Source organism: Vidua chalybeata, chromosome 11 (genome assembly GCF_026979565.1).
Source record: "Vidua chalybeata isolate OUT-0048 chromosome 11, bVidCha1 merged haplotype, whole genome shotgun sequence".
In the NCBI taxonomy this organism is placed as follows: domain Eukaryota; kingdom Metazoa; phylum Chordata; class Aves; order Passeriformes; family Viduidae; genus Vidua; species Vidua chalybeata.
Genome location: NC_071540.1, coordinates 21,316,034 through 21,339,518, shown reverse-complemented (window position 1 = coordinate 21,339,518; position 23,485 = coordinate 21,316,034). Strand labels below are relative to the sequence as shown.

The window sequence follows — 23,485 nt, the reverse complement described above, 5'->3', positions numbered from 1 at the left end:
TTCCCTTCCCTTCCCTTCCCTTCCCTTCCCTTCCCTTCCCTTCCCTTCCCTTCCCTTCCCTTCCCTTCCCTTCCCTTCCCTTCCCTTCCCTTCCCCTCCCCTCCCCTCCCCTCCCCTCCCCGGTTAACCTTAAGTCTCTGGCCAAAAAGAAAGGAGTATTCTAAGACACAGGATAAAACCCAAGGGAAACAAAGTTGAGACCATATTGCTGCCGCATAGAAAGCTTCATTAGCTCTGTTGGCATAGCAGTCATGAGAGGAAAAAAACCCAAAACAGTAGGAACGATGTGAAGGGACTGACTGCCAGAGGAGGATGTCATGCATTTGCCATCACTTGATGTCTTCAAGCCCAGCCAAACACTTGTCTGAAGCTATCTTAGTCAGACAAGTTACTGATTTCAGAGTAAGGGGAAATTTTCATGACCGTAGGTACTGGAGGTCAGGCAGCCCAATCCCTTCCTGCTCACCTTGGGAACCTGCAGGAAGGAAATGCAAAGGAGGATCACAAGAACATGATGCTATTTGTGCTCTTGGATAGGAGTTCATGCCAGCACTGATTCATCTGGCTACATCAGCATTCCACAGCATTACTCTGCCCCTCAGGTGGGCAAACACTAGAGGGTAGATGTGTCTGGGAGAGGCCAGGTCTGCTGACATTATATAATTTCTTCTTTTTTTGAGATGTTTAGCAGCTGTCCCCAGTCTCCAAGGTATGACTCAGCCAGGTGGTCCTAACCTTGCTGAAGATCTGGGGCATTTGCACCATCTTTCTCACAAGGTCTCACTGCAGTCTCAGCTGCTGTAGCTCTGTTCCTCCTCAGAAATTAGGCTTGGGGCTGTGCTAGAATAAAATCAGATGAAGATGGAGAGATGGATCTGTAGAAACGTTTGTTTGGTGCCCAGGAGCAGCCCAAAAGGCAAACCGACTGTTAACAATTATCAGGAAAATAATGGAGAGCAGATCACTGTTCTGCCAATGAACAGATTCATAGTGAAAGCTGCACTGTGATTTCTATATGCAGCTCTGTCTGCCTCTCTCAAGAAAAAGATTTGGAAGTGTTTCAGAGAAGACCAACAAGGATGATCAAATACAAAGAGTATTTTCCATGTGAGTTAAAAATGGATAGTCTTTTTGGGCTGGAAGAAATAGACTGAAGAGGATCATAGCATCAAGTTTAGCAAATAGAGGTTGCCTGCAGTATGATTTCTTATCATCCCTTCAATGTAAGAACCAACAGCACCCCATAAATTAGCAGGTAATAACAAAAAAAGCGAAGACCAGATCTTTTTTTTAATGTTATGCTGTGTCAGACTGCTTCACACAGGGTGTGGTGCACCCCCAAAGGTCATATGCATTCAAAAATAAATGAAACATTTTAATGGGAGAAAAATATCCACTCACACTGATGGAATGCAAGACCCCATTTCTGCTTCCAGAGCCCAGGAGCTGCGGGTGGCTGAGGCTGGCAGAGCGCTCCCGGAAGCACCGTGGGATCTGTGGCCTCACCAGCCCAGCATGGATGCACCAACCAGACTCCAGCAATGAATCACCAAATTGCACTGTCTTCTCCTGGAACAAGCTACCAGCGGAGAAATAGAAAACAGGTTTTTTGTAGCTATACTGAAACTTCACAGTTGATTTTAAGCCTCTTAGACAGTATAATACTGACTGCAAGTTCCTGCTGAGGGCTATCGACTCCAGCGTATGCCAAGCTGCAGGGAACACCCTGTGCCATGCCTGCGTGTGATGGAGCGTGTCTCTGCACCAACAGCGTGACTGACTCAGATCAGAAACCAGCTTCCTGGGATTTCCCACCAGCATCCTTTCAGACTGCCATCCAGCAGCAGAGATCTGTGCATGCACGAGGTGACAGGCAACAGAAGACAGCATCATCTTCAAACCATGTGGAGGGATTAGTGCAGGCTGGAAGCAGCCCCCCACTGCCCTCTGTCCAGGGTGGGACACACTGCCTGGTGGGCTGTGGGGAAGGAGAGGGCTTGCACTGCAGAGATAGCTTGCCCAGATCGTGTGCTTGTAAGCAGGCACCGTGGCAAACAAACTGCATGTTCTTGTAGTGTAAATACTAATCTGGTTCTTTTGAAGCACCTGCTGTTGTGCTGCTGTGGTGCTAAGGAATGCCTGCATGATGGAATGCAAGGCTATACCTTAAGTACTTCAAATTAATTGAGAGCAGAAGTGTTTCGTGCTGTGGGATCACATCGAGGCCACTGACTATTTACAGTCCTATAGGTTAGAGCTGCAGGCAGCATGGATTGTGTGGGCAGGATGGGCAGGGTGGACAGGATAGGCCATGCAGACAGGGCACCAGAGCAGCAGCTGACAAAGGTCAGCTGTGTGGTGCTGTTCCGTTGTTACTTCAGGCAGTGTCTGTGCTTTGTCACACGCTTCCTATTCTGTGACACACTGCTCTCAGCAGTGATTCAGCAGTCACAGATCCTCCATCTTTTTATCAAGGTAATTCCCCATCACCATTATTTTTGCATACCTTCTACTGCAAGAAAGAAGAGGTCAATACTGAGCTGCAGTGAATGCTCAGCCAGCATGGTAAACAGCCAAATTCCATATTAGCAGCATGGTTTAAATACCCAGCCTGCTTCTACATGGTGATCAAGAACACAGTGGAAGGGAGTGGAAGGGGCCCCTGCTCCAGCTGGGTAATGCTCCCCTATTTCTGGAGTTTGTAAGCACAATATCAAAATTACAAAGCACAACGCTTTCCATTTCTTGCTTTCATTTTGAATTAAAGACCTTCTATTGAAGACACGCACTTCAAAAACCAGCCAGGCACTTTCTAATATCAAGCAAAATGCCTGAAGAATAAATTGCTCCTATCAGAAATAAAGCATTTAAGTTCTGCCAGAAGCAGAAAGATCTGTGTTTGTAAGTCCCTCCAAAGGCAACTCCATCTTTCCTGTTTTCCTCTCATTTTCTTTTGATGCATGAAGCCTGCACATTGCAGTGCTGTGATTGGATTCAGCTTTGGAGCAGTGTAATTGTAAATATTCATTGGAATCCAAGCTAGTTTTCCCAAGTCTCTCTTAAAAGCTTTGCAGTTATACAAACAGCCATGGCTCTGCATTAGCCTCACAGCCTGGAGGCTGCCTACTCCTCCCCAGCCCCAAAGTCTGCTCCGTCAGAGGCTGCATGGAGAGAAATCAGCCTTGCCAACCATTTAAATTATTTTCTTTATTCTCTCTGTAATGACTGTGCTGTAGAACTGGCTCTCAGATACAGGTACCCAGTGGGGCTCCTCACTGGTGTCTACACAAATAGCATGGCTCACCTTGGCTCACAGTTGCCCTGACTGTCCTGGCCATGTATTTCAGTCCCTGTCTCTCTGCTGATCTTGACAGGGTGTCTGTGAATGGCTCTGACTCCTGGTGTATGCTATACAGTATGTGGTGCATGGTGCAGGGTATTATGCCTGTGACCATTCCTCCCTCCTCTGTGAACGCTCCGTGGCTGCTCCCGTACAGTGGGGCAAGGCAAAGGGCAGCAGACTCCTACAGCCTGAGGAGCTGAGGCAAGCTCTGTCCATCATCCAGACTCTGCCCTTGCCTGTGCCAGCCCTGCACAGCTCCAAGCGGATCATGCTCTCCAGGTGGTCTCTGACTGCAGCCATGTCCTGCACAGCTCATTTGCAGAGCAGCACATGTAAGAAACTGCACACAGCTATTCTGCTGAGAAGGGAAATTGAATCCAAAAGTTCTGATAGCATATCTACACTCCTATCTCTGCCTCATCCACTCATGTGTTCCCCACCATGGGAGGGACTCTGGCCAAAGCCTGTGGCACAACAGCACATGTAATGCAGATGGTGGTATTGGAGCCTTCATCACCCAGTGACCTCCTCCAGGCTCTGCTTGCTCCTTTCAGCATGTGTTACAGCCTCCCAGGGAATCTGGGACCAGGCAGGTTGGCAGTAAAAGGGGAAACACTGAAGAAAACTGCGGTGGGGCTCTGAGAAAGGCAGAGCTGCATTACAAGGTGGGAGCAGGGATAAATTTAGGAAATGAGCAATGCTGATGTGAACATCAAGAGGCTGATAGTGTCTTCCAGTTCTGAGACAGGGGAACCTAGAAGTATCCTGTGTATTGCGTATCTGTCCTTAAAGCTTTCCTGTGATGCAGGATCCTTGGGCCCTGGCAGTCTGCTCACCTGCTCTGTTCTCCTTCCCTCCTTCCCTTTAGAAAACTGGTCCTAACCCAAATGTTTCCTGATGGAGGCTCTGGCCAGAAGTTCTTCATGGACATGGAGGGCAGATGGCTTTTTTTCCTCTTTCCAGGAGTTTCTTACATTTAGCTGGTGTTGTGATCTCCCTCAGTCATACAAAAATAAAAACCAAAAACCCAAACCCCAATAAAGTAGCCAGATGAGAAATCACAAAAGAAATCACCCTGTCTAGTAGAACTCCCTGCCACACAGAGCAGTAGCTATGAGAGCAGATGCCCTGTGAAAGCAGATGAAATAATGAGGCCTTTATAAAGATAACAGGTTCCAATGTCAAAACAGCTCAGGGAGAGAAATTCCCTGCTCCTGTAGATCCATATCTCCTGGCAGTAGCCACCAAAGTGTCCCCTTCATCTCTTTTCCCAGCTCAAGGCCAGCTGTCTTCAGAATGTGGTGAAGGAGACATCCTTGGGGAGAATTCAGCCCCCAGCTGAAGGGAATGAACATGGAAAAGGACATGGTCACAAAGAAGGGCTGGACGTTGAAACATGCCCAATGGCAGGAGCAGAGGGAACCCGTCCCTGGGGTCCCTGTGGGAATTCATCCCCCCTTCTCCAGATACAACAGGTCGCCTTTTCCCGCCTGTGGTGTGACACTGTGACTCCTCAGCAGCTGCCAGGGGAGGGGGTGGACCAGTGAATACATAGCCTGGAGCCCCATCAGGGTCTCTGGTGTAAGAGCACACTGGTTCTTTGGCTACACAGCTCTGGTGCAGAGGAGTCTTCGTGTCATGAGCTGGAAGCACAGTCCTTCCCTTCCAACTCCATTTTGCAAAACAGCCAGAGCTCTGTTCTTCAGTGCTCCTGCTTGGATGATTTATCCAGGTCACGGTGAGGACAACTGGCTAACTGAGGTTAACAGCTTTCTCAGTTTCATTTCAAAAAGACATTAGCATGGGGGCTTTATTAAATGATGATACGCCAAGTCTTAATTCATTCACTAGGAGAGCTCATGATCAGGTGGGGGACTAAGCTGACAAGCAGGGCTGTGCTGCCAGTCTTTCTGTAAAGGGCAGGACCATAACTCATGCTCCTAGTGCTAAATTACACCTGACACTCCTTGCACAGGAATCCTGCTGCCTGCTGCAGGGACCCAGGACCACCAGCCTTGGCAGGTCCAGGGTCCCACAACAGGAAATGGATCAGCAGCTGGGACTGGCTCAGAAAAATAGATTGGAGTCCTTCTATCTAGAAGAAGGATGTTGGGAAGAATATATGACAAAGATCTATAAAATCAGAAGTGTCATAGGAAGGTGATTAAGGAGTGACTGACGTGGCCTTTTCCAAGAAAACTGGAATTTATCAGGGGACAGACTCAAAACAAGCCAAAGGAGGTGGCTTCTTATCAAGCATGGTCAAACAGGGGAACTCACTGCTATAGGACTTTGCAGAAGCTGGATAAGATCTGAGTTACAGAATTAGTTTGATAAGTTATGGATGAAAATTCCTCAAGGGCTGTTAAACACAAAGGCTCCCCCTTGGGCTCAGGAAGCCCCTTCAGCACAGAAGGTGCATGAGCATCTTGGTGAATTTCACAAGCTTCCCCTGTTCCTCCCAGGAGAAAAGAGCTCTGTCCTAGACAAGGCCATAAGCTGCTGCCAGACACAGAGCCAGATGGAACACTGTTCTGCCATAGAATACTGTTATATTTTTATGTAACAAGGCTTGATGCTTAATTGGGAGGTTTGTAAAAGAAAGTTGAGAGCTCAGCTATTTTATCTGCCACTTTCACACTGAAACCAACAGCAAGGCTCAGCTGAATCTGGTATCAGTGGGTGGAGAGAGAAAGGGAAGGGAAGGGAAGGGAAGGGAAGGGAAGGGAAGGGAAGGGAAGGGAAGGGAAGGGAAGGGAAGGGAAGGGAAGGGAAGGGAAGGGAAGGGAAGGGAAGGGAAGGGAAGGGAAGGGAAGGGAAGGGAAGGGAAGGGAAGGGAAGGGAAGGGAAGGGAAGGGAAGGGAAGGGAAGAAGCAGAGTGTCATTCCCACCCTGCCATGCTGTCCTTGCACAAATCAACACACGATCATCCATATGCATATGCAGAATAAAACAAAGGCACATGCTGACCCTCTCCCGCATTCATCCATCTGCCACCATCCACAAACACAGACAAAGGCACACACATCCTGCTCCCACCTTCACTGTGGGCAGTTGGAATGCGGGCTTGCTACTCACAGCTCAGCCCACATGCTGGGTTGACTCCTCACACACAGAACAATGGATGACGTGGGAGTAAATAGAATGACATCTTGTAATTTTCCTTCAAATGCAATAAATGTAATCAATGCATTGTTTTCATATATATTGCAATGAATGTATTACTAGATATATGAACATATTCATAGGAATATATTTATCATCACCACATCAAATGAAACAAGATGTCTCCATTTTGACTAACAAGGGGGACACCCCCCAACTCTATTTTAAATGCTGTCCTCTGAGCTGCTGTTTAGACAATCAGCGGTGCTGAGCATCCAATATGCTGGTACCTGGTGCTCCAATGTCAAAAGTACCTGGTTTATTCTACCAGAATCCCAAGCATATTTCACTAGCAAATTGTTAAAATAGACCTATTTTTTTAATAGCTTATGTGGTGCTGAAGGGACAAGTGAATACCAGGTTAAGCAAGTAATGCTGCAGTGTGCAGCAGCAGGAGTGCCCCAGGTTTCCAGGATCAGCTCTCCTCACCCCTGTTTGCCATGTGGATCCAAAGGAGACCTTGTGGCTGGAGTCCACTGAGGAATGCTGGTGCCTGAGCGGACATCAGGCAGACAGCCTGATGGCTGCAGAGGTGGGAGCAATGTGCAGGTTCACACACAGGGGAGCACACTGAGCAAACGGTCTGACTTCTACAGCTTCTGAAATACAGGGGTCGGTGGTGGGGCAGGGGCAAACAGACCCAGCATGGGGTAGACCGGCATAGGCTGCCCAGCAGGCCTCCAGCAGGAACAAGGGTCCTCCCACCCTGATGTCCAGGAACAAGCTGAGGGTTTTGTCCACAGCAGCATGGCTGAACAGGTCTGAGCAATCCTAATCTCCTGGCTCACAGCATGTAAATGTCACCACTAGCCAGGACAGCTCTGCCCTGAGGCAGTTTTTTTTTGTGGCCATCCTCTTCTTGTCTCTCCCAGGTCAGCAGCAGAGCAACACCCACAACATCTGTGCATGACAGCCATCACATCCCCACAGCAACTGCAATCCCACCACCCATTCACAGACAGCAGAGCTGTAGCCATCTCCCTGCTGCCTCCATCTTCCCCTCCTCACTGGGAGGTGACAGACTCTACTCTCACATCTTCAGCCCTTCCTTACGCTGCCATGTAAACAAGAGCAGCAGATTATTATTATTATTGCTGTGAATGCACCAAATAGAGTTCCCTTCTCAGCCTGGGCTGCTGAGCTAGAGTGGACTAGTATCTCCTCCTACCTGCTCCAAGCTCCCTTCCGTAGCTGGTGGCTGGCCCCCAGGTCCTGGCTGAGCTGCTGCTCTGGCTGCATTTCTGCTCCAGGTCTGCCTGCCTCTCCCTCTGCTTGGTCTGCAGTTGATAGATCCACTGCTCTTGAGCATCCAGCTATTGACCCGCCCAGGGAAAGAAAGAAAAAATGGAAAAAAAAATCAATTAATACTAAACGGCTTAACAAAACCCTGAACAGCACAGACCTGATGCTGCCGGGGGTGGGGATTGGCAGGAGGAGACACCCCCCGCACATTAGCTGCAAAAATCTGATATTCTGGGGACAGGAAGCCAATATGGTAGGTGTGATTTGACATGCCTGCCCGCAGCAGGCAGACATGTCCAGCTCGGGAAAGCAGAAACCCTGCTGACTGGGCACCTGCCCCTGCTCACAGAAGGGGTGTCAGACTCCCACAGTGAGGGAAGCAAAGAGCAGCTGAGCAAGACCAAAATTATTCTAACCAGTAACCAAACACCCAGCTCCTGTTGCAGCTGCGTGTTGAGCTCTTCAGGTATTTTCCCTGTGTCTGCTGTCCTCAGAGCAGAGCAGAAGGGGCTCAGGCACCCCACAGCCTGTCCATCTGCCTGAACAGAGCAGCTCTAAGGGTTCAGCGTATTCACTTCTTGGTGTCCCAGCTCTAAGGTGTTTGCACAAGGCAGAAGCAGGGAAGAATCATAACTGTCAACCAAGGAGCATTAGCATGGCAAGACTCAAGTATGACCCCAGCGCGGAGCCACTCTCCCCACTACCTTGGCCATTTACTCCTCAGGGATGCTGCTCATCTTCTTGTGCTGGACAAAAGAAGACACAGTCAGCAGGCACTGTATGGATCCTGCCCTGCTAAGGATGGGGAGGCAAGAGAAAATGCTGCCCATGTAGCTTAGGAGTTGATCTGCTTGGTGGTTTAAATTCAGCATAAGAACTCCTCTGCATTGCTGGCTGGGGATTGCCCTGCCATAACAAGGGTCCTGCATGCAGGTGAGAACAGCATCCTTCTTCTGCTGCTCGGATATACCTGGAAGCAGCCCTGTGTCCTGGAGAAAGGGGTCTCCAGAGCTTCTTGCAAGCACTGCCTGGCCACTACCACCTTGGCTCAAGCTGGCAGCCCTCCTGCCCTCAGGCAGGCCCTGCTCCATGGGGGGCTCTCCCAAGAGCAATGTTTCCCAGAGGCTTCTCCCTCTGGGCATGCGTCCATCTGTCCTTCCAGCACTACCACTGCCCTTGGACCCCCTGGGCCCACTTGTGCTCCACACTGCTGCCAGGAACAGATGAGTGCTGCCAGCAACACCGCCAACATCCAGCAACACTGGCAGCAACAGAGGGGCCTCATTGATGTTCACTGACTTGCTAAACCTACAGAGGATTTTGATATTAATTAATGTTAACTAATTAGTAAAACATATTTATTGAAGACTGTCACCCAGATGTCAACATTCAATAAATATACTAATAATCAATTTGCATGTAATTAACAGTAAATCATGTTAATGTCTACATTAAAGATGTATTTCAGCACACACAGGCACTGCATGGCCCATGGTGCCAGGTCCTGGTTTCCACAGATGGAGCTGAGTGGTGTGCCAGGTCACAGAGGGGCACTGGGAGGTCCTTGGCAGAAGGGTGAGCATCCACCAGCAGCAGGAGACTGGATAGATTCCAAAACCATAGGCTCACAAAGCTTTGTCAACAGGGATAATGAGAGATACATTAGAGATGGAGAGGAGCTGATGTCTCTCCCTCATCATCCCCCTCCCCCCAGCTGCCAGGCAGGTGAGTGGGTTTGGGAGGCAGAGTGATTCTAGGATTTCCAGTGCAATGAAGCTCCCTGCCAGCTCTCAGGCACCAGTGACAACGGGGCATGTCACATGGCTCCATGGAGCAGCATCTGCCTGTGGGCCTGAGGTCACCAAGGGGTGCATCCTGCCCAAAGAAGCACTGCCTGCCCTAGCTTCTGTCCTTCCCATGCCATTCAGAGAAGCCCACCTTTCTTCTGTCCCAGTGCAGCCCCATGCAGCGATGTGCTTGCAGCAGGAAAGAAGGTGGCATGTTTAGGGTGAGCCTCCCCCACCCCCACCCCTTCTCCTCTCATTTAAGTGGAATCAATTGTGCCATTTCTGCTTTGCTTTTCAAAAGCAATTACTTTCATGTCATTTTTACAGACATGCACGGAGAGCGAGAGAGTGAGGGCTTGATTATGCCCCCTCCCATCCCCATCGTATGGCTTCCGCAGTGGTGGTGAAGTATTAAATTAAATGAGGTATCTATGGAGCGGCGATGGTTTCAGGTCAGAGGCGCTATGGAAAGCTGTATGCTGCACTGCTCCTGTATATGTAAATGGATATATTAAAACCACTGATGTCAACTTGCAGCACTCATCTCTTCTGCTCTCGGGTGATCAAAGCTGATTGCAGAGGCAATTACTGCGAAGGAAAAGAAAATCACGGCCTCCTGCTCATCCCTGAGCTACTGGAGTTTAATTGCTTAGTGTAGCTGAAGCTGCCTCTCCATCTCCCTGGTATGCACACACACATGTGGGAGCATCTCATGCCTAGAGACAGACAGGAATGGGCATTTTTGGGGATGGGTGGGGAGAAGAACCCGAAGCAGGGGAAGACCACAACATGAAAAATAATGATGCCTAAAAATGAATTAGACCACTGCAGCAGGCAGGGCTGTATCTTAGCAAGCCACTGGATCGATAGCACAGGGAAACAGGGCAGCATAAATACATGCCTGTGAGACAGCCTCTCCTGTTCTGTGGTCTCTGGTCCAGGATTTACAGTAAGGCTGCTTCAATCTTTTACAGGATATGGCTAATCAGACTCCCAAATTCTGGTGACACAGATAAGAATCATCACCCCTATTTTACAGCTGAAATCACCTGAAGGGAAGATGTTGGTGCTGTCCTGGGGAATCCCAGCTCCTCACCCTGGTCTTACCTTTGTGTTTCACGTGGGATTCCACAGGTGCACCACGAAGGCAGAGGACACTTTAGGCAGGGAATGCTGTAATGCAAACACAACACTTGGCCAAGTTGCTATCAGCCCTGTGCCACACACCTGCCCAGGCTGCCCATCTGTACCACGGGGTCACCTAAGTGCTGCTCAGGCTTTGGCTGTGGAGCCTGACCAGTTCTGAAGCAGGGCTGAGCATGTGCTCTTTGTATGCACACCTGTACCTGGCCTGAAGCAGGGCTGAGCACAGTGTAAGGCAGCAGATCTGCCAGTAACATATAACAAGGGAGCAGAGGGGCAATAAAGAAGGTTGGGAGGGGGGCAAACAAAATACCTGCCTTCCCACCTGAAGGAAGCCACAGCCAGCCCTGTGGCACTGCAGGGGCGTTGGCACCACACTTGCACAAGGCAGGAGAGTCCCTGAGGATGTTCTGTCTGCTGTAACCCAGTTCTCTCTGATGGCTGTGGCTCTCCTCCCAGCCTTGGCCAGGATGAGTGCTCCTGTGAAACCATCCTCACCTGACACCTGGGGAATAGGACAGATCCAGAGAAATCCAGGTGCTGCAGTGCACAGCCAGAGCAGCCACCAGCAGCAATTCCCTCAAAGGCAGAGGAACAAAACGCCTAAAGGTGAGAGCAGTTCTACCATCCCACAGCCACAGTTGGGAACGATGAGTCTGGCCCCCAGCAGAAAGTGTTTACAAATTGTAAGTGCTAAGTTACTTCTTCTGAATTTCTGACCCTTGAGGGTTTTGCTTTTGTGCTTTTCTCCTGAAGCACTGGAAAGTGAAGGACAGGGTTTTTTTAGATTGTAACCAAAGCCTGAGATTCTGTTCTTCCTGCTTGATTTTACCACTGGAGCTTCAAAAAATCAACAGAAAATCAGGAAACCCAGAATTGAGCCTTGTGATCTGCTCTGGCTGCAGGAGTGCTAGAAGCCCACAGCAGTGCTGCCTGGCCCCTGCCTATGGGTGGGCTCTGCCACGCGGCTTCCTCCCTGCCCTGTGAATCCAGATTCTCAACTCAAGGGTGCAATTCCTTTTTTATGAGCTGCCTGTCTCTTTTTGTTTAGCTAAGAGTGGTTGCAGCCCTTCCCCCACCTCCTTTTCCACTGCTGCTCTGGTTTTATTCAATTCAACACTTGAGGGAACTGCAGATGAAATGTCTCTGAATCTAAATTGCCAACGATAGATCTAACAGCCTTTTCCCCTCTCCCCTCCCTGAACTCCCCTCAGACAGAAAGCTCCAGCACATTGTCTCCAGCTGCAGAATGGCAGCACCAGGATGGGAACACGGCAGGGAGGGCATGGGGTGCAAGCAGGTGAGGGGACTGGAGAGCCCCTCACTGCTGGTTGTGCCTGTGTGCCCAAGCACTGCCAGGCTTGGCATGGGGCTTGTGATGCTAGGTGGGCAAATGGAGTAGGAAAGGCTAGGAAAGGCTAAACTTTTTCTTGCCATGGGGAAAACCTTTGACCTTAGAGCATAGAAAAGTAGTCAAAAGGAAAAATAAGGCAAAGAGAAAGGAGGAATCAAAGCTGGGAGACACAGAGGAATTAGGAGCCCGAAGGAGTCTGTACATGGGGAAGAGGCTCTTGAGCAGTCCTGTGGAGCAGCTCCCTCCACAGAGCTGGGATTTATGGCACTATTTTCATGCTGGGGAAATTAAATTATTTTTGTCCTTTGGCTGCAGAGAAAATTAATAAAATATTGTCAGAATATTACTGAAACAATAAATATTTTTTTCTGAGTTTGGAGACAGAAGGTGAAGCATTAAGTGTAATGAGAAATGAAATACTTCACTGGACTCTAAAGCCTGGTAATACTGAAACCTAAAGACAACGGCTTAAAAACATTAACTTTGCAATGTCAATATTATTCTATGGAAAAGATCAGTTAGTGTGTTAGTCCACAACTATAAATGGTGCCCATTTCCACTCAGAGTGGAATAAAAACCACAACTGACCTCTGTCTTGCTGCCATAGTCCTTAAGTCCCATTCACTCCTCATACACAGGTGGTATGGAAAATTCCTTCCCAATGGAAGGAGATGTGGAAAACAAAACAAATAAATGGAGTATAAAAATAAACATACCAAGAAGCATCATGCTGACTGCATTATAGATTTTCATACTTAATTAAAAGAAAATCTGCCTTTGGGTATCTGTTAGGAGAACAGAATCCTGCTGTAGAATCTGTGGCCGGTCCAGGGTCTGCAACTGTGCAGGCCTCCACGGAAATATGGCTCATTATTTGCAGTGAGAGCTTCCTCATCACAAGAGGTTTTCTGCTGTGGATCCAGCATTTTTACACCTGTCATGATGAATAATCAGACAGCCTGGCTTTGTTTGAAGCACTGGAAAGGGGACTGCTGGGAAAATGTGTGTTTTCACACACTGTGTGTGAAAAGGAGCGGAAAAGGGATCATATGGCAACATCTGAACACCACCACCAAGACATTCCCCCTGGCAGTGCTCTGGATTGCATCAGTGGAAAAGTCAGGGTTTTTTGATGAAACAAGAAATCTGCTACTGGGCAGCTCAAATAACATAAATCTTCCCTGCCTGACATTCCTGTGTCCTGATTTGCTGGGCTAAGGGTGCAAATGTGTTCCTCCCACCACTCATTTCCCCTTGCTGCAGCATCCCTCATCTCTGGCTGGAGTATCAGGTGATGACACGTGGAACACCAATTACTGGGCACACACTGAAGTGACAAGCACAGGGTCTGGTTTTCAGGAGCAATGGATCTGTGCAGCTTCTGTGAGCATCACATGGATGCTGGATGCTGAGGAAGGGGAAGAAGAAGCTGCAAAATGACTACACTCATCATTGACAGGCACATGCTCTCGCGAGAGTGAGGGGAAGCCCAGAAAAAAAAAGATGAATGCTGGACTGAATAGACAGAGGAGCATAGATAAACACAGGAGTAAGCAAAGACCTTAAAGATTTAGCAGCTTATTCTGAGGTCCTGGTGGCTACAGTGATGTTACTGCCAAGCTGCAAACCAGAGCAGTTTATGATGGAAGATCATTCACACAGAAATCAACCCAGTTGCTCAGTGTCTGGGTGAAGAACAGCACCAAAAAGGGCCTCCACACTCCAGCTGGTTTTCACTTCTTTACCACTGCCATGAGACAGTCCTGATGCTCACATCTGTGCTTCCCCTGCAGCAGCTTTGAGCACCTACCTGCTTCCACTGACTGACCATGGCTGCAGGCAAGTGTAGAAATACTGAATAACAACCAAGAACTTCACTGGAAAAACCCTCAAGGAAATTCTTGAGATTTCTTGAGGACACAAATTCCCCAAGGAAACACCTGAGATGCAAATATGAGAACTTGATACTGTATGACCCTGCTGTTCACTTTAAAGTCAGTTTATATATGTCCACTGGAGACCACGGACATGCAAAAAAAACCCCATAGGTGAAGGCTGTGGCTTTTGAAGCTGCTGCCAGTGACTCCGTGGTTGCTTTAGGGACAGCTGAGGCACATCTGTCAATACTGACAGGCCTATCATCTCTGGATAAAGAAATACACAGTACTTATAAACACTGTAATTGAAACCTTTTCTGTGAACATGTTGCAGCCATGATGCAGAGCCCCACTTCACCCATCTTCATCGCTGAGGCTTTAGCAAGGAAGCAAACCCCAGCTCCAGTCTCCTTTTCAGGCTGTATGAGCTGTCTACCCCAAACCCCATACACCCCTGATTCTGCAGCTCAGCATGAGCCTTCACGAAAAAAGCTCTTCTGAGGGGACAGGAATTCCCAGCACATGCTCTTGATTACTGAACACCCCTCTGAATCCTGCATTTAAGAGATGTCACTTGTCTGGAGCAAGGCCTGCAGATGAGAGAACGCAGCTTGAGCTAAAGCAAGTAGATGGCCCCTGTAGACTGTAAGAGCAGACAGGCAAAGGGCTCCAGGGCAGTGCAGTGCAGCAGAGAGGAGACGCTGATCTTACTTGGGCTAAAACCTGCCCTGCCAAACAGCAGGACTGAGCTGTGGGAGGGATCAGCAGCACGGTGTCCTTGCTGCCCTGGCACAGGCAGGTCCAGCTGCAGGAGCCTGGCACAGGGTCCCATGGAGTGGCAGTCCCATGGGCAGATTGAGGGCTGGCAGTAGAGCCCCTCTCCCTCTGAAGAGCCCCCAGTGGCAGTGAGGTTCTCACAGAACCTCATCAGCCACTGCTGACAGGTTTCAAGGTGAGATGGAAAAGTATCACACAGCTAAAAGTAAAAGATAGGAGGAAGACTTTAACCTCACTCTACAATCATGCTAGCTTTGTCAGAATAAAAGTCAGAGCTAAATCCTACTGCCTCACAACTTCCCACTCCAGAAAGTGCTCAGACACAGACATTTTCCATTGGCTGCCCGTTGCAGCACAAGGGAGAGACTCCAACATCATGTCAGCACAGCAGCACCACCAGCAAATGCTGCAGCAGTAATGGAAGGCTGTCGTGTGCAAAAGCAACAAGGTCACACGATATGTCCAAGAGCCCTTGGAAAGGCAAAGGCTCTCAAGATATTGCAGAGGGAAGCTCAGAGAGGGAACAGAATTGCTCTCAGTTCATTAGGCTTTGCCTGAGGGGTTTTCTCCCAATATTAACTACAAACAAGCTTAAGGTTTTGTGCATGCAATGCAGAAAGGTGAAGGGGAAGGTTTACCAAAAGCCATTTGTAAATATGCTAAGGCAATTCATATCTGTTTTTAAAACTCATCAAATATCCTGTGTACTAAGTCACCTTAAACAAGAACGTTGAAAAAGATCTGTCAATACAAGAGCATCTTTTTCTGCATAGAAATTTTACATCAATGCTGGCTAAGAGTCTGTGCATAAATTACACATCGCAGAACACACAGTGCAATTTCCTTCCCTCCAGGCACCGACACTGTGTTCCCCTGCAGCCTGCCTGTTCCTCCGAGCTTTATGACCCCGGTGAGATGAGCTCTCGCTGTTTTTTTCCTCGTTACATTCTGATATTTCAAAGCATGGCCTGTTCTCACTCCCATCTCCCTGCTTCACATTATTAATGAATTGGAAAGCAGACATCATTAGTTTTTGGAGACCATTTCTTTTAAAATTTACAGAACCCTTCATCTGAATCCCCAGAGCCAGTCTGCTGTTCTCATCTTGGAATCTTATTAGCATCATATCTCCTGGATCCTGCCATGCAAACTGCATTGCTATGCACTTTCCAGCACTTGACCCTTTTGCGGACGGAATTAATTTTCTCTTTGAAGCCGGAGCAGCATGCTGTTGTGCTTGTTAAAGGAATAAAACTCATGGTGGAAGAGAGGAAATAAGCAGAGGTTATTCTCAGTTAAATATAGGCCACAATGAGTTTTATATAGGCAGGCTGAGAGAGATTGGCCAAAAGAAATAATAGATTGATGACGCTTTATTACCAGAAACATTTCCCAAAATAGCAGGCAAATAAACTGATGGATAATGCTCACTGGGAATTTCTGAGTTTATAGCTTCTCCTCTTCAGCAGCATTACCCTTCTTTGCAACAAATTGAATCTGCCACCTGTTTCTGTATCCAAAATACCCCCAGACTTCTAGTGAATTAATGGTGAGTTTTGGTGGAATTAATCTGAAAAATGCAAAGAACCAGAACTTGCTCCTTGCTCCCAGCAATGGAAAGGTGCCCAACTTCCTATGAAGTGCTTAAATTAAAGCCCTGGTACAAAGAGCTCTTTCTCTAAAAGGGTGTAATATCTAGCACCCCAAGAACATCCGTGTCATTGCTACTGTCCCCTTAAAAGGCACAATGTTCCTAACACCTGAAGTAAAGTAGTACTAGAAAATGTGAAGTTTTTGTTGCTCAGTCGGGGCTATTTCTTATTGCACAGGACTCCTGGAACTGAAAAACGCTCCTCCCTCATCTGCAGTGTTTTTACAATTTTGCTTCTGCTGTCTGGTTTCAGCAGCAGTCTTTACCATGACTGCCCTAGAGGAAATTCCTTAGATGAAGACTTCATCCCTTTCCAAAATCTCATCAGGAATATGTTAAGAAAAACTGCAGAAGTTTATTTAAGTAACTTCTTGCGAAAAATACAAAGCCAGAGAGCCTAGAACAGCAGAGCAAGTCTTACACCTTCACTACTAGAAATTGGACCAGGCTGGATTTAGGAACTGGAACATGGTTCCAGGAACTGGAACAGGTCTTGCATGGTTCACACAACTGGCTGTGGGGTGGTCACCAGTTTGAATCAATAGCTGACTGGATTGCTCTTTTCTTATGGCTGGGCAGTGGTCCAAGTGAAAGGAGGAAAGAGGAACCTAGCTCATCCCAATCACACAAGGAAACCACAACCCTGGAGTCCTACTCATGTCATGGAGTCTAAAGGAAGAGTAAAAGCTCCTGAGCTAGGCAGGACTGGAAACAATTCATTCCTCTCTGCACACACCTGCCCTGTCCATCAGAGCCAGCCCAGACGTCAGCCCTGGAGATGGTCTTTGCCTTTGAAAGTTGGTTTTACCTCATTTAGCTCACAAACAGCCAAATCTTGACAGCACCATCCAGGCACTTCTTCCAACACTCCAGAGGCCATGCCAGAGGCACCCCAATCACCTCTCCCTCCCCTTCCTATCTTGCCATGTCCCATAACATTGGTCTGCCTGGGAAAGAAAAGATCCCAGGCCCAGGTTCCTCAGGCAATGCTAGGAGAGTGCCTCATGGTGTACAGCAAACCCAAATCTATTTTCCAGGCAACTGTGCTAGTAACACTGGGTGAGCGAGTATCATGTCCATTATCTTATCCTTTAACCTGTCCTCCGAAGAGCTGGTAGTCACTCTTTTTTCCTCGTTTACTCTTCACCTTCTGAAAACATGGCAGTTGGTGCAGAATTCGTCAGGCAAACGGTGTTATGGCAGCATCACGAGTGCCAGAGACAGACTGGCAAGAGCTTATGAATAGCACAGTGGATGATCTATAGCCAAAGCCATGGGCAAGTGCTAGCCATTAGTCTGGGCGCTGGTAATGCACTCCCTGAGTCCATTACTCACCAATCCATCAGGCAGCCTGCTACAGACGGAGAGATTCCAGCACTTCTAAATCTGTAAAGCGATGGCTGGCAGCCTGCACTACATGCCCTAGGTTACAAGGGCATGCAGGAAGACAATTCATTTTATGTCATAGCCAGTATTTCTTCTTCTCCTTTTCTGTGTGTACTTAAGAAATGGACCTTCTATTATCTGCAGATTGATAGCCAAGAGAATGCTCTGGTGTCTCTGATCACATTTACTACTGAGAAAGCTTTCAAAGGATGATGAACCTCGCAGTTCTCATTAGGTGGACTAAGTATGGAAACATGCACAAGTGCAGATGGAATTTCTTAATTTATGAACAGTGCTTACAGTAGAACTATTTCAGAAAAACACTACAATTACAAGATATTATTGGAACATTGGATATGACAGAATCAAGGTTGCCAGCATAATCTGGGATCTTCTGCATAAGCATTTGCTATGGGCTCTGATGCACATCTCACACTTTCCTGTACTTATTAATTCATACATGCACAGAAAAGGCATCAGTCAGTGCTTCCTACCACAGCTCAGTGTGTGGCTCCTGCTCCAACTTGCATTTAGTGTCCACTTTTCAAACCTCTCACAGAACTTTGCTATTAATCTGCTTGTTGAATTTCTATGACATTCATCACTCTCATTCTCCAAGGGCAGTCCCTAATCTCAACACCCCTGCAAGAAACAAGTTTTATTATCTGCACTTTCCGAGTGCCAAATGGAGACAGAGAGACTCAAGCACGAGACTTGTCCTCTAATTTTAGGAGGTTGGTTCAAGGTGCCTAGTTCTAATTTGTGAAGCACTTAACAACTTTATAGCACTTCATATGTTTCAAGCAAAACTGTGAGTGCTCAGCAATTCTGCAAAGAAATACATTCCTGCTCCAGCTGTGGAAGACAAGGCATTATCTGCAAGGATCCTGGCTTGTCTACTGCCTGCAGTAACACAACAACCACTAAAACCCTAAAGGCAAAACCCCAGCGAGGCAGCTCTGAAGCCACTGCTTGCCATCCACCAACACTTTCAGCTTCCACAACAGCAGGGTGAGAAATCCCTCACATGACAACCACGAACCACGTTTGCCACATGCTGATCCATTTCCATTGCAGGATCTGTGCACACAGCAGGTCACCAAAGAACAGGCACTCACACCTGAGGCTGGGCTGAATCACACTAGCATGGAAGGCTCTGTGGTTTGGGAATGTAGGTCAGGAAATGGCAAGCAATCAAAAAGAGAATCTTTCATAGAAAATGTCACTTTTATGTAACAATATAAGTCAATATTTTATGTAACAATATAAGTCAATCTTTACATGTAAATTAAACACAGGAACTTTACACATTACTATATAAATAGGAAATTAATTTTGAATACCTGGTTCTAGGAACCTTTTTAACTTTCCCTTGCCACAGCCAAAGTCTGTAATGATGAACACACCAAACCCTCCCTCTTCTCCAACCTGATGCTGTTTTCTCCGTCCACAGCTGTCTTGACATCTGTTTTAACTTTGTATTCAGGAGTCTGAGCATAAATAGGAAATGCCACTCTTGTCCAACACAGGTGGATTTAGGTTGCAGTAAGTGCCCGAAATTTCTCATTTCATGCATTTTGAACACTCAGATTTGTAATTCAAAACCACTGACATGTTTTGGTTTGTTTTCCTTTTTGGGAGCCAGTCTGGCCATAGAAGAAATAGGCATGAGGCACGGCCAACGCAACCCATTGGAGCTCCCACTCCCTGCCCTGGCCAGAACGAGGGCTGGGAAGCAGGGAAATGGAAGAACGAATGACAAATGGAAAAACCATGCAAAGAAAAGCATATGAGCCTGGCAGAACTAAAATCAAAGCTCTGTCATCCCAAGGAACATCACCATCCCAAAGAAGGAGGAAGAGGCACACAGCGATGAAATGGGAGCAGTAGGAATTCATTTGCCTTGGAGGCATCCCTACACATTAACTCACACAGGCACAGAGGAAACCTCACTCTGCTATTCCTGCAGGGAACCCTCACCCTCAGGCTAACCCTAAAGCAAGCATTAACCTACTTATTGTGCCCTGGGGTAGTTTGTAGGGTGAGGAATCTGCCAGTTTGGGAGGAAGGGGAGCAGATGTCATCTCAGTACAGTATCTGAGTACAATATTCTATGGTCACCTGAGACCAACAACATGAACTTCTTGTCATTTTGGCAGAGTTGGGCTAAGGCAGGGCACCCTCCCGTCCTTGTTTTAGGCCATCTCCTTCCATGAATAGACAAAGTGTAACTTCATTAGAACAGAAGTGTCACCATTTTAGGAGCCCTTTTCTGGGGCAGCTTTGGGACCTTCACCTTCTTCCTTCTGCCATGAAAGCTCTCTGACTGAGCAGTGAGGGCCCAGGCTGAGTCACCTGTGCCAGGTCTGTTCTGTTCATTTCACAGCATGGGAGAGGGACAAGGGACATGTCCACCCACCCTGCTTGCAAAACCCTCCCAAATCTCAGCTGCTCTCAAAGAGCCAAACACCACCTGCCAAAGTGGGGGAGTGCCAAGACCTCCCTTCTCTGGGCATATGCTCATGAGGTTTGAGCAGCCTTTGTCTCTTCAGAAGGTTTGTCCTGCATCACCTGTTTCTGTGGCTCACCAACAAACCCCGAAAACCTGCTGTTATCCCAGATCTTCAGGATCAAACACCAGTGCTTCCATTCAAGTATATGATGGCAGCAGCAGGAGATACTGCTGCAGTTTTTAGCACAGGTCATCATGGTGCTACCTTTGAGACACACATCTGTAGGTACTGGAGCAGAAAGTCCCAGTCCTGGGTCTAGGGACAGCACAGTGGAAGTGGCAAAAACAAACTAAACAGAATCACTGAGCTGGCAAAGTGAGTGGGCACCACTAGGTTGGGCAAAACACGAGAAAGGGTGACAGAATGTCTGAGGGAGCAGAAGCCACAGGCACTGTGTGAGCAGGCAAACAGGGGAGGCAGCAGCTGGCAGTGAAGTGACTGGCAGGGCTGAGTGGCTGCAGTGATGATCTGCAGCAGTACTGCTGGCCTTTGCTGGAGGGCTTTCACCTGTACTGTGACAGCTACAGCCAGTGATGTTCCCTACCTTATACCTTGGAATGCACACTTAAGAAAGGAACATATGGTTCTAAGGAAGAGAAACACCAGATTTCTCCAAAGAGGAGCCTAATCCTACAAAATCTGCTCCTTCAGTTACTGAAGAAAAGTCTAAGTGTCTGAATTCCACTGTGCCAAGATATTTAACCATATAATTTCCAATCAGAGCTCTATCTTTACAAACACAGATCAGCTGCAGCCACCACTGTGAAGAGAGTACCAGAGCCAGAAACAGGCCGGTCTGATGCTCGGGACCTTAACATCAGGATGAATCTTAACAAGGATCCTGATTTCTGCCTGGGAATTCAGCAGCCTGTCCTGTTTTGCTGAAGAAGCTGTCCACACAGCACCACTTTGTTCCCCAAGTGTGCAGCATCCTGATAAAATCTGCCTGTAGCATCTTTGATGCTTTTGAGTAATTCTTTTGATACAGAATTGTGCTGTATTGCCTCATCTCACTGAATCTTTGCCTCCATCGAACCCAGGACCACTGGTCTGGCTGCCATCCTGCCACCTTAATTTTATTTACACCAGGAACATGGAAGCTGCATATTTACACTGTGATTGTTTTCATTTTATTTATTTTCTCTGTCCTGCAAGTGATCAGCTTGCTTCTTTTTAAAGCCTGCAGTCAGCTTTAATTTACTTAGCTGGGATTAGTGAGAGATTTGTTAAAGATTTAAAGATTTTACATGCTTTGCTTACAAATGCTTTTAACTATAACCATCAGGCAAAAAGCCCCATGCAGGCAAGCCGTTCCTGATGCTCAGCACATCTGTCAGGTGTGCCAAGGCTGGTGATGTGATGCTAATGGCTGATGCTTTTTGCTGGCACATGGAGCCCTCATGGACCTGCTCAGACAGTGCTTAGAGTCTGTCTGTACCTCACCCTTCTTCTAGAAGACTGAGTAAGGGAGGGAAAGAGCTGCCAGCTCAGAATGTGGGTCATTGCATTGGCATCAGCAGCTGCCACTGCCACAGAGTTTGGCGTCGATAGGAGTGGAAAATTGGGATTATCCATCCAGCCGAGGCCGGCATTGCCTGATGGTACATGCCTTACCCAGGAGAGGTGGGAAGGAAACTGCAGTTTCCTGGGGGCTATCTGTGACTGCATCCTACTGCTCAAAACATCATTGGTACTGGAAGAATGGAAGCAGGCGGTGGAGTGACTCTAAGTTGAATGGGAACCCTTGCTGGAAGTGATAACCACAGGTAACCCCAGTAGGCACATGGCTAAACTGCTCTGCTGGGGAGCCCCAGGCACAGAGGAGCCACAGATCACAAGTCCCTGGATCTGTGTTTCAGACAATTTATCTCATTGAGAGACAGAGAGCAAGACCTGCAGGCAAAGGCCCCAGGAAGTCCCAGAATTCTTCCAATTCTCACCAAAACAGGTGAGGAACCACAGGAGAACACTGGAAGAGAGCAACAGGAATCTCTCAGGTATGCTCTGTTCAGCTGTCAAAAGCCACCACCTCAATAGAAACCCAGACCATGAATGAGAAGCAGTGTGAGAGATTCCCCATGACCTATCCCTTGTTACTGACCTACAGAGACCAGACAATCTTGTCTGGCAGATAGAGCTTTCGGTGCCTGTTCTGGATGACCTTTCCTTCTCCCACCTCAAAAAAGCTACTTCATCCCTAAACATTCTCCAGCCCTCAGTGCAGCATCAAAACCACAACAGAACATTCATGTGTTTTGGTGGTTTCATAAAATATCAGAAAGCAGCAGAGAGTGGGAGTTGGGGGACCAGAACCAGGACACTGAGCATCCCAGAGCAGGATGGGGACTGGGACCAGCTCCCCATGCAGCCCCTTGGCACAAGGAGTGCGACTGGGGCTGGTCCCCGCGCAGCTCAGAACATGGTGGGGCAGCTCCAGACACAGCAGTGGGCTATCCCCAGACAAACAGTGAGTACCCCCTGACACCTGCTAATTGCCCCACAGGAAGAGCTCTTCCTCCCAGCCATGGCCCAGCTATGGCCTAGCCCTGACAGTCTGCTCATCCCTGGTCCCCATCTGGAGAACCACACTAGTCCAGTGTAAGAACTGCTGGTGCTACACTGAAGACCCCAAAAGGGAAGCAAACATCCTTCACCCACTGCTCTCAGCCCTTCCTGCTCTCCACAAAGCCCCCTCCATGGGGACACACCAGTTGTTCCTGGTCTTGCACCTTCTCCAGGTTAGACTCAGCTACTTTTCTGTGCCAGCAAGGACCAGCATGGGAACAGTCTCCCCTTGGTGCTGGGGTGACAGTCACCCCTTGGTGCAGGGGCAGGCACCAACCCTGAGCGGCAACAAGCATAAGATGCTTCAGAGTCTGGCTGTGCCGCTGCCTCTCACTGGCGTGTCACACAGACTGCATGCCAGTTTGCCTTGTACCTGATATGGATGGTCTCTTCATATTCCCACACCAGAAATCTCCAGCCACAGGTAAAAGCACAGCCTATGAACTCACTGCTTTGTCCTGGGGATGCTCAGTGTGACTCACAGCCTGTACCTGCATCCACTAAACAAACCACACACAGCCACAGTATTCTGAAACTGATGGAAAGCGTGAGATTCTTCACTTTGGAGGCAACTAACACCAAAAATGATTTGGAACCAGGGAGACAAACATTTGGGTTTTACAATTGAAACGCAGACTCTCGAGAACAGCAAATCACACTTTCTTGCCCGAAAGCCCTTTCA

The 23,485-nt window shown here is 48.0% G+C and overlaps 1 protein-coding gene across 12 annotated transcripts in view; it reads right to left on the bottom strand.

The window, feature by feature from the left end:
• Positions 1–134: 134 nt before the first annotated feature.
• The window catches only part of LOC128793409 (uncharacterized), a 78,357-nt gene continuing 55,006 nt past the window's right edge, over positions 135–23,485 (bottom strand). For 2 of the 12 annotated variants that reach the window (XM_053952558.1, XM_053952557.1), the window contains 4 exons: positions 10,998–11,185; positions 10,645–10,710; positions 7,677–7,821; positions 135–475 (listed from right to left, as the gene is read on the bottom strand). In XM_053952558.1, the coding sequence (XP_053808533.1) occupies positions 398–475; positions 7,677–7,821; positions 10,645–10,710; positions 10,998–11,185 (477 nt within the window). In that variant the 3' untranslated portion in view covers positions 135–397. Of the gene's footprint in view, positions 841–1,401; positions 1,580–7,676; positions 7,822–7,910; positions 9,677–10,291; positions 10,538–10,644; positions 10,711–10,997; positions 11,862–23,485 lie in introns of those variants that run through there. The other 10 variants (XM_053952559.1, XM_053952554.1, XR_008432793.1 and 7 more) reach the window with 9 other exon arrangements.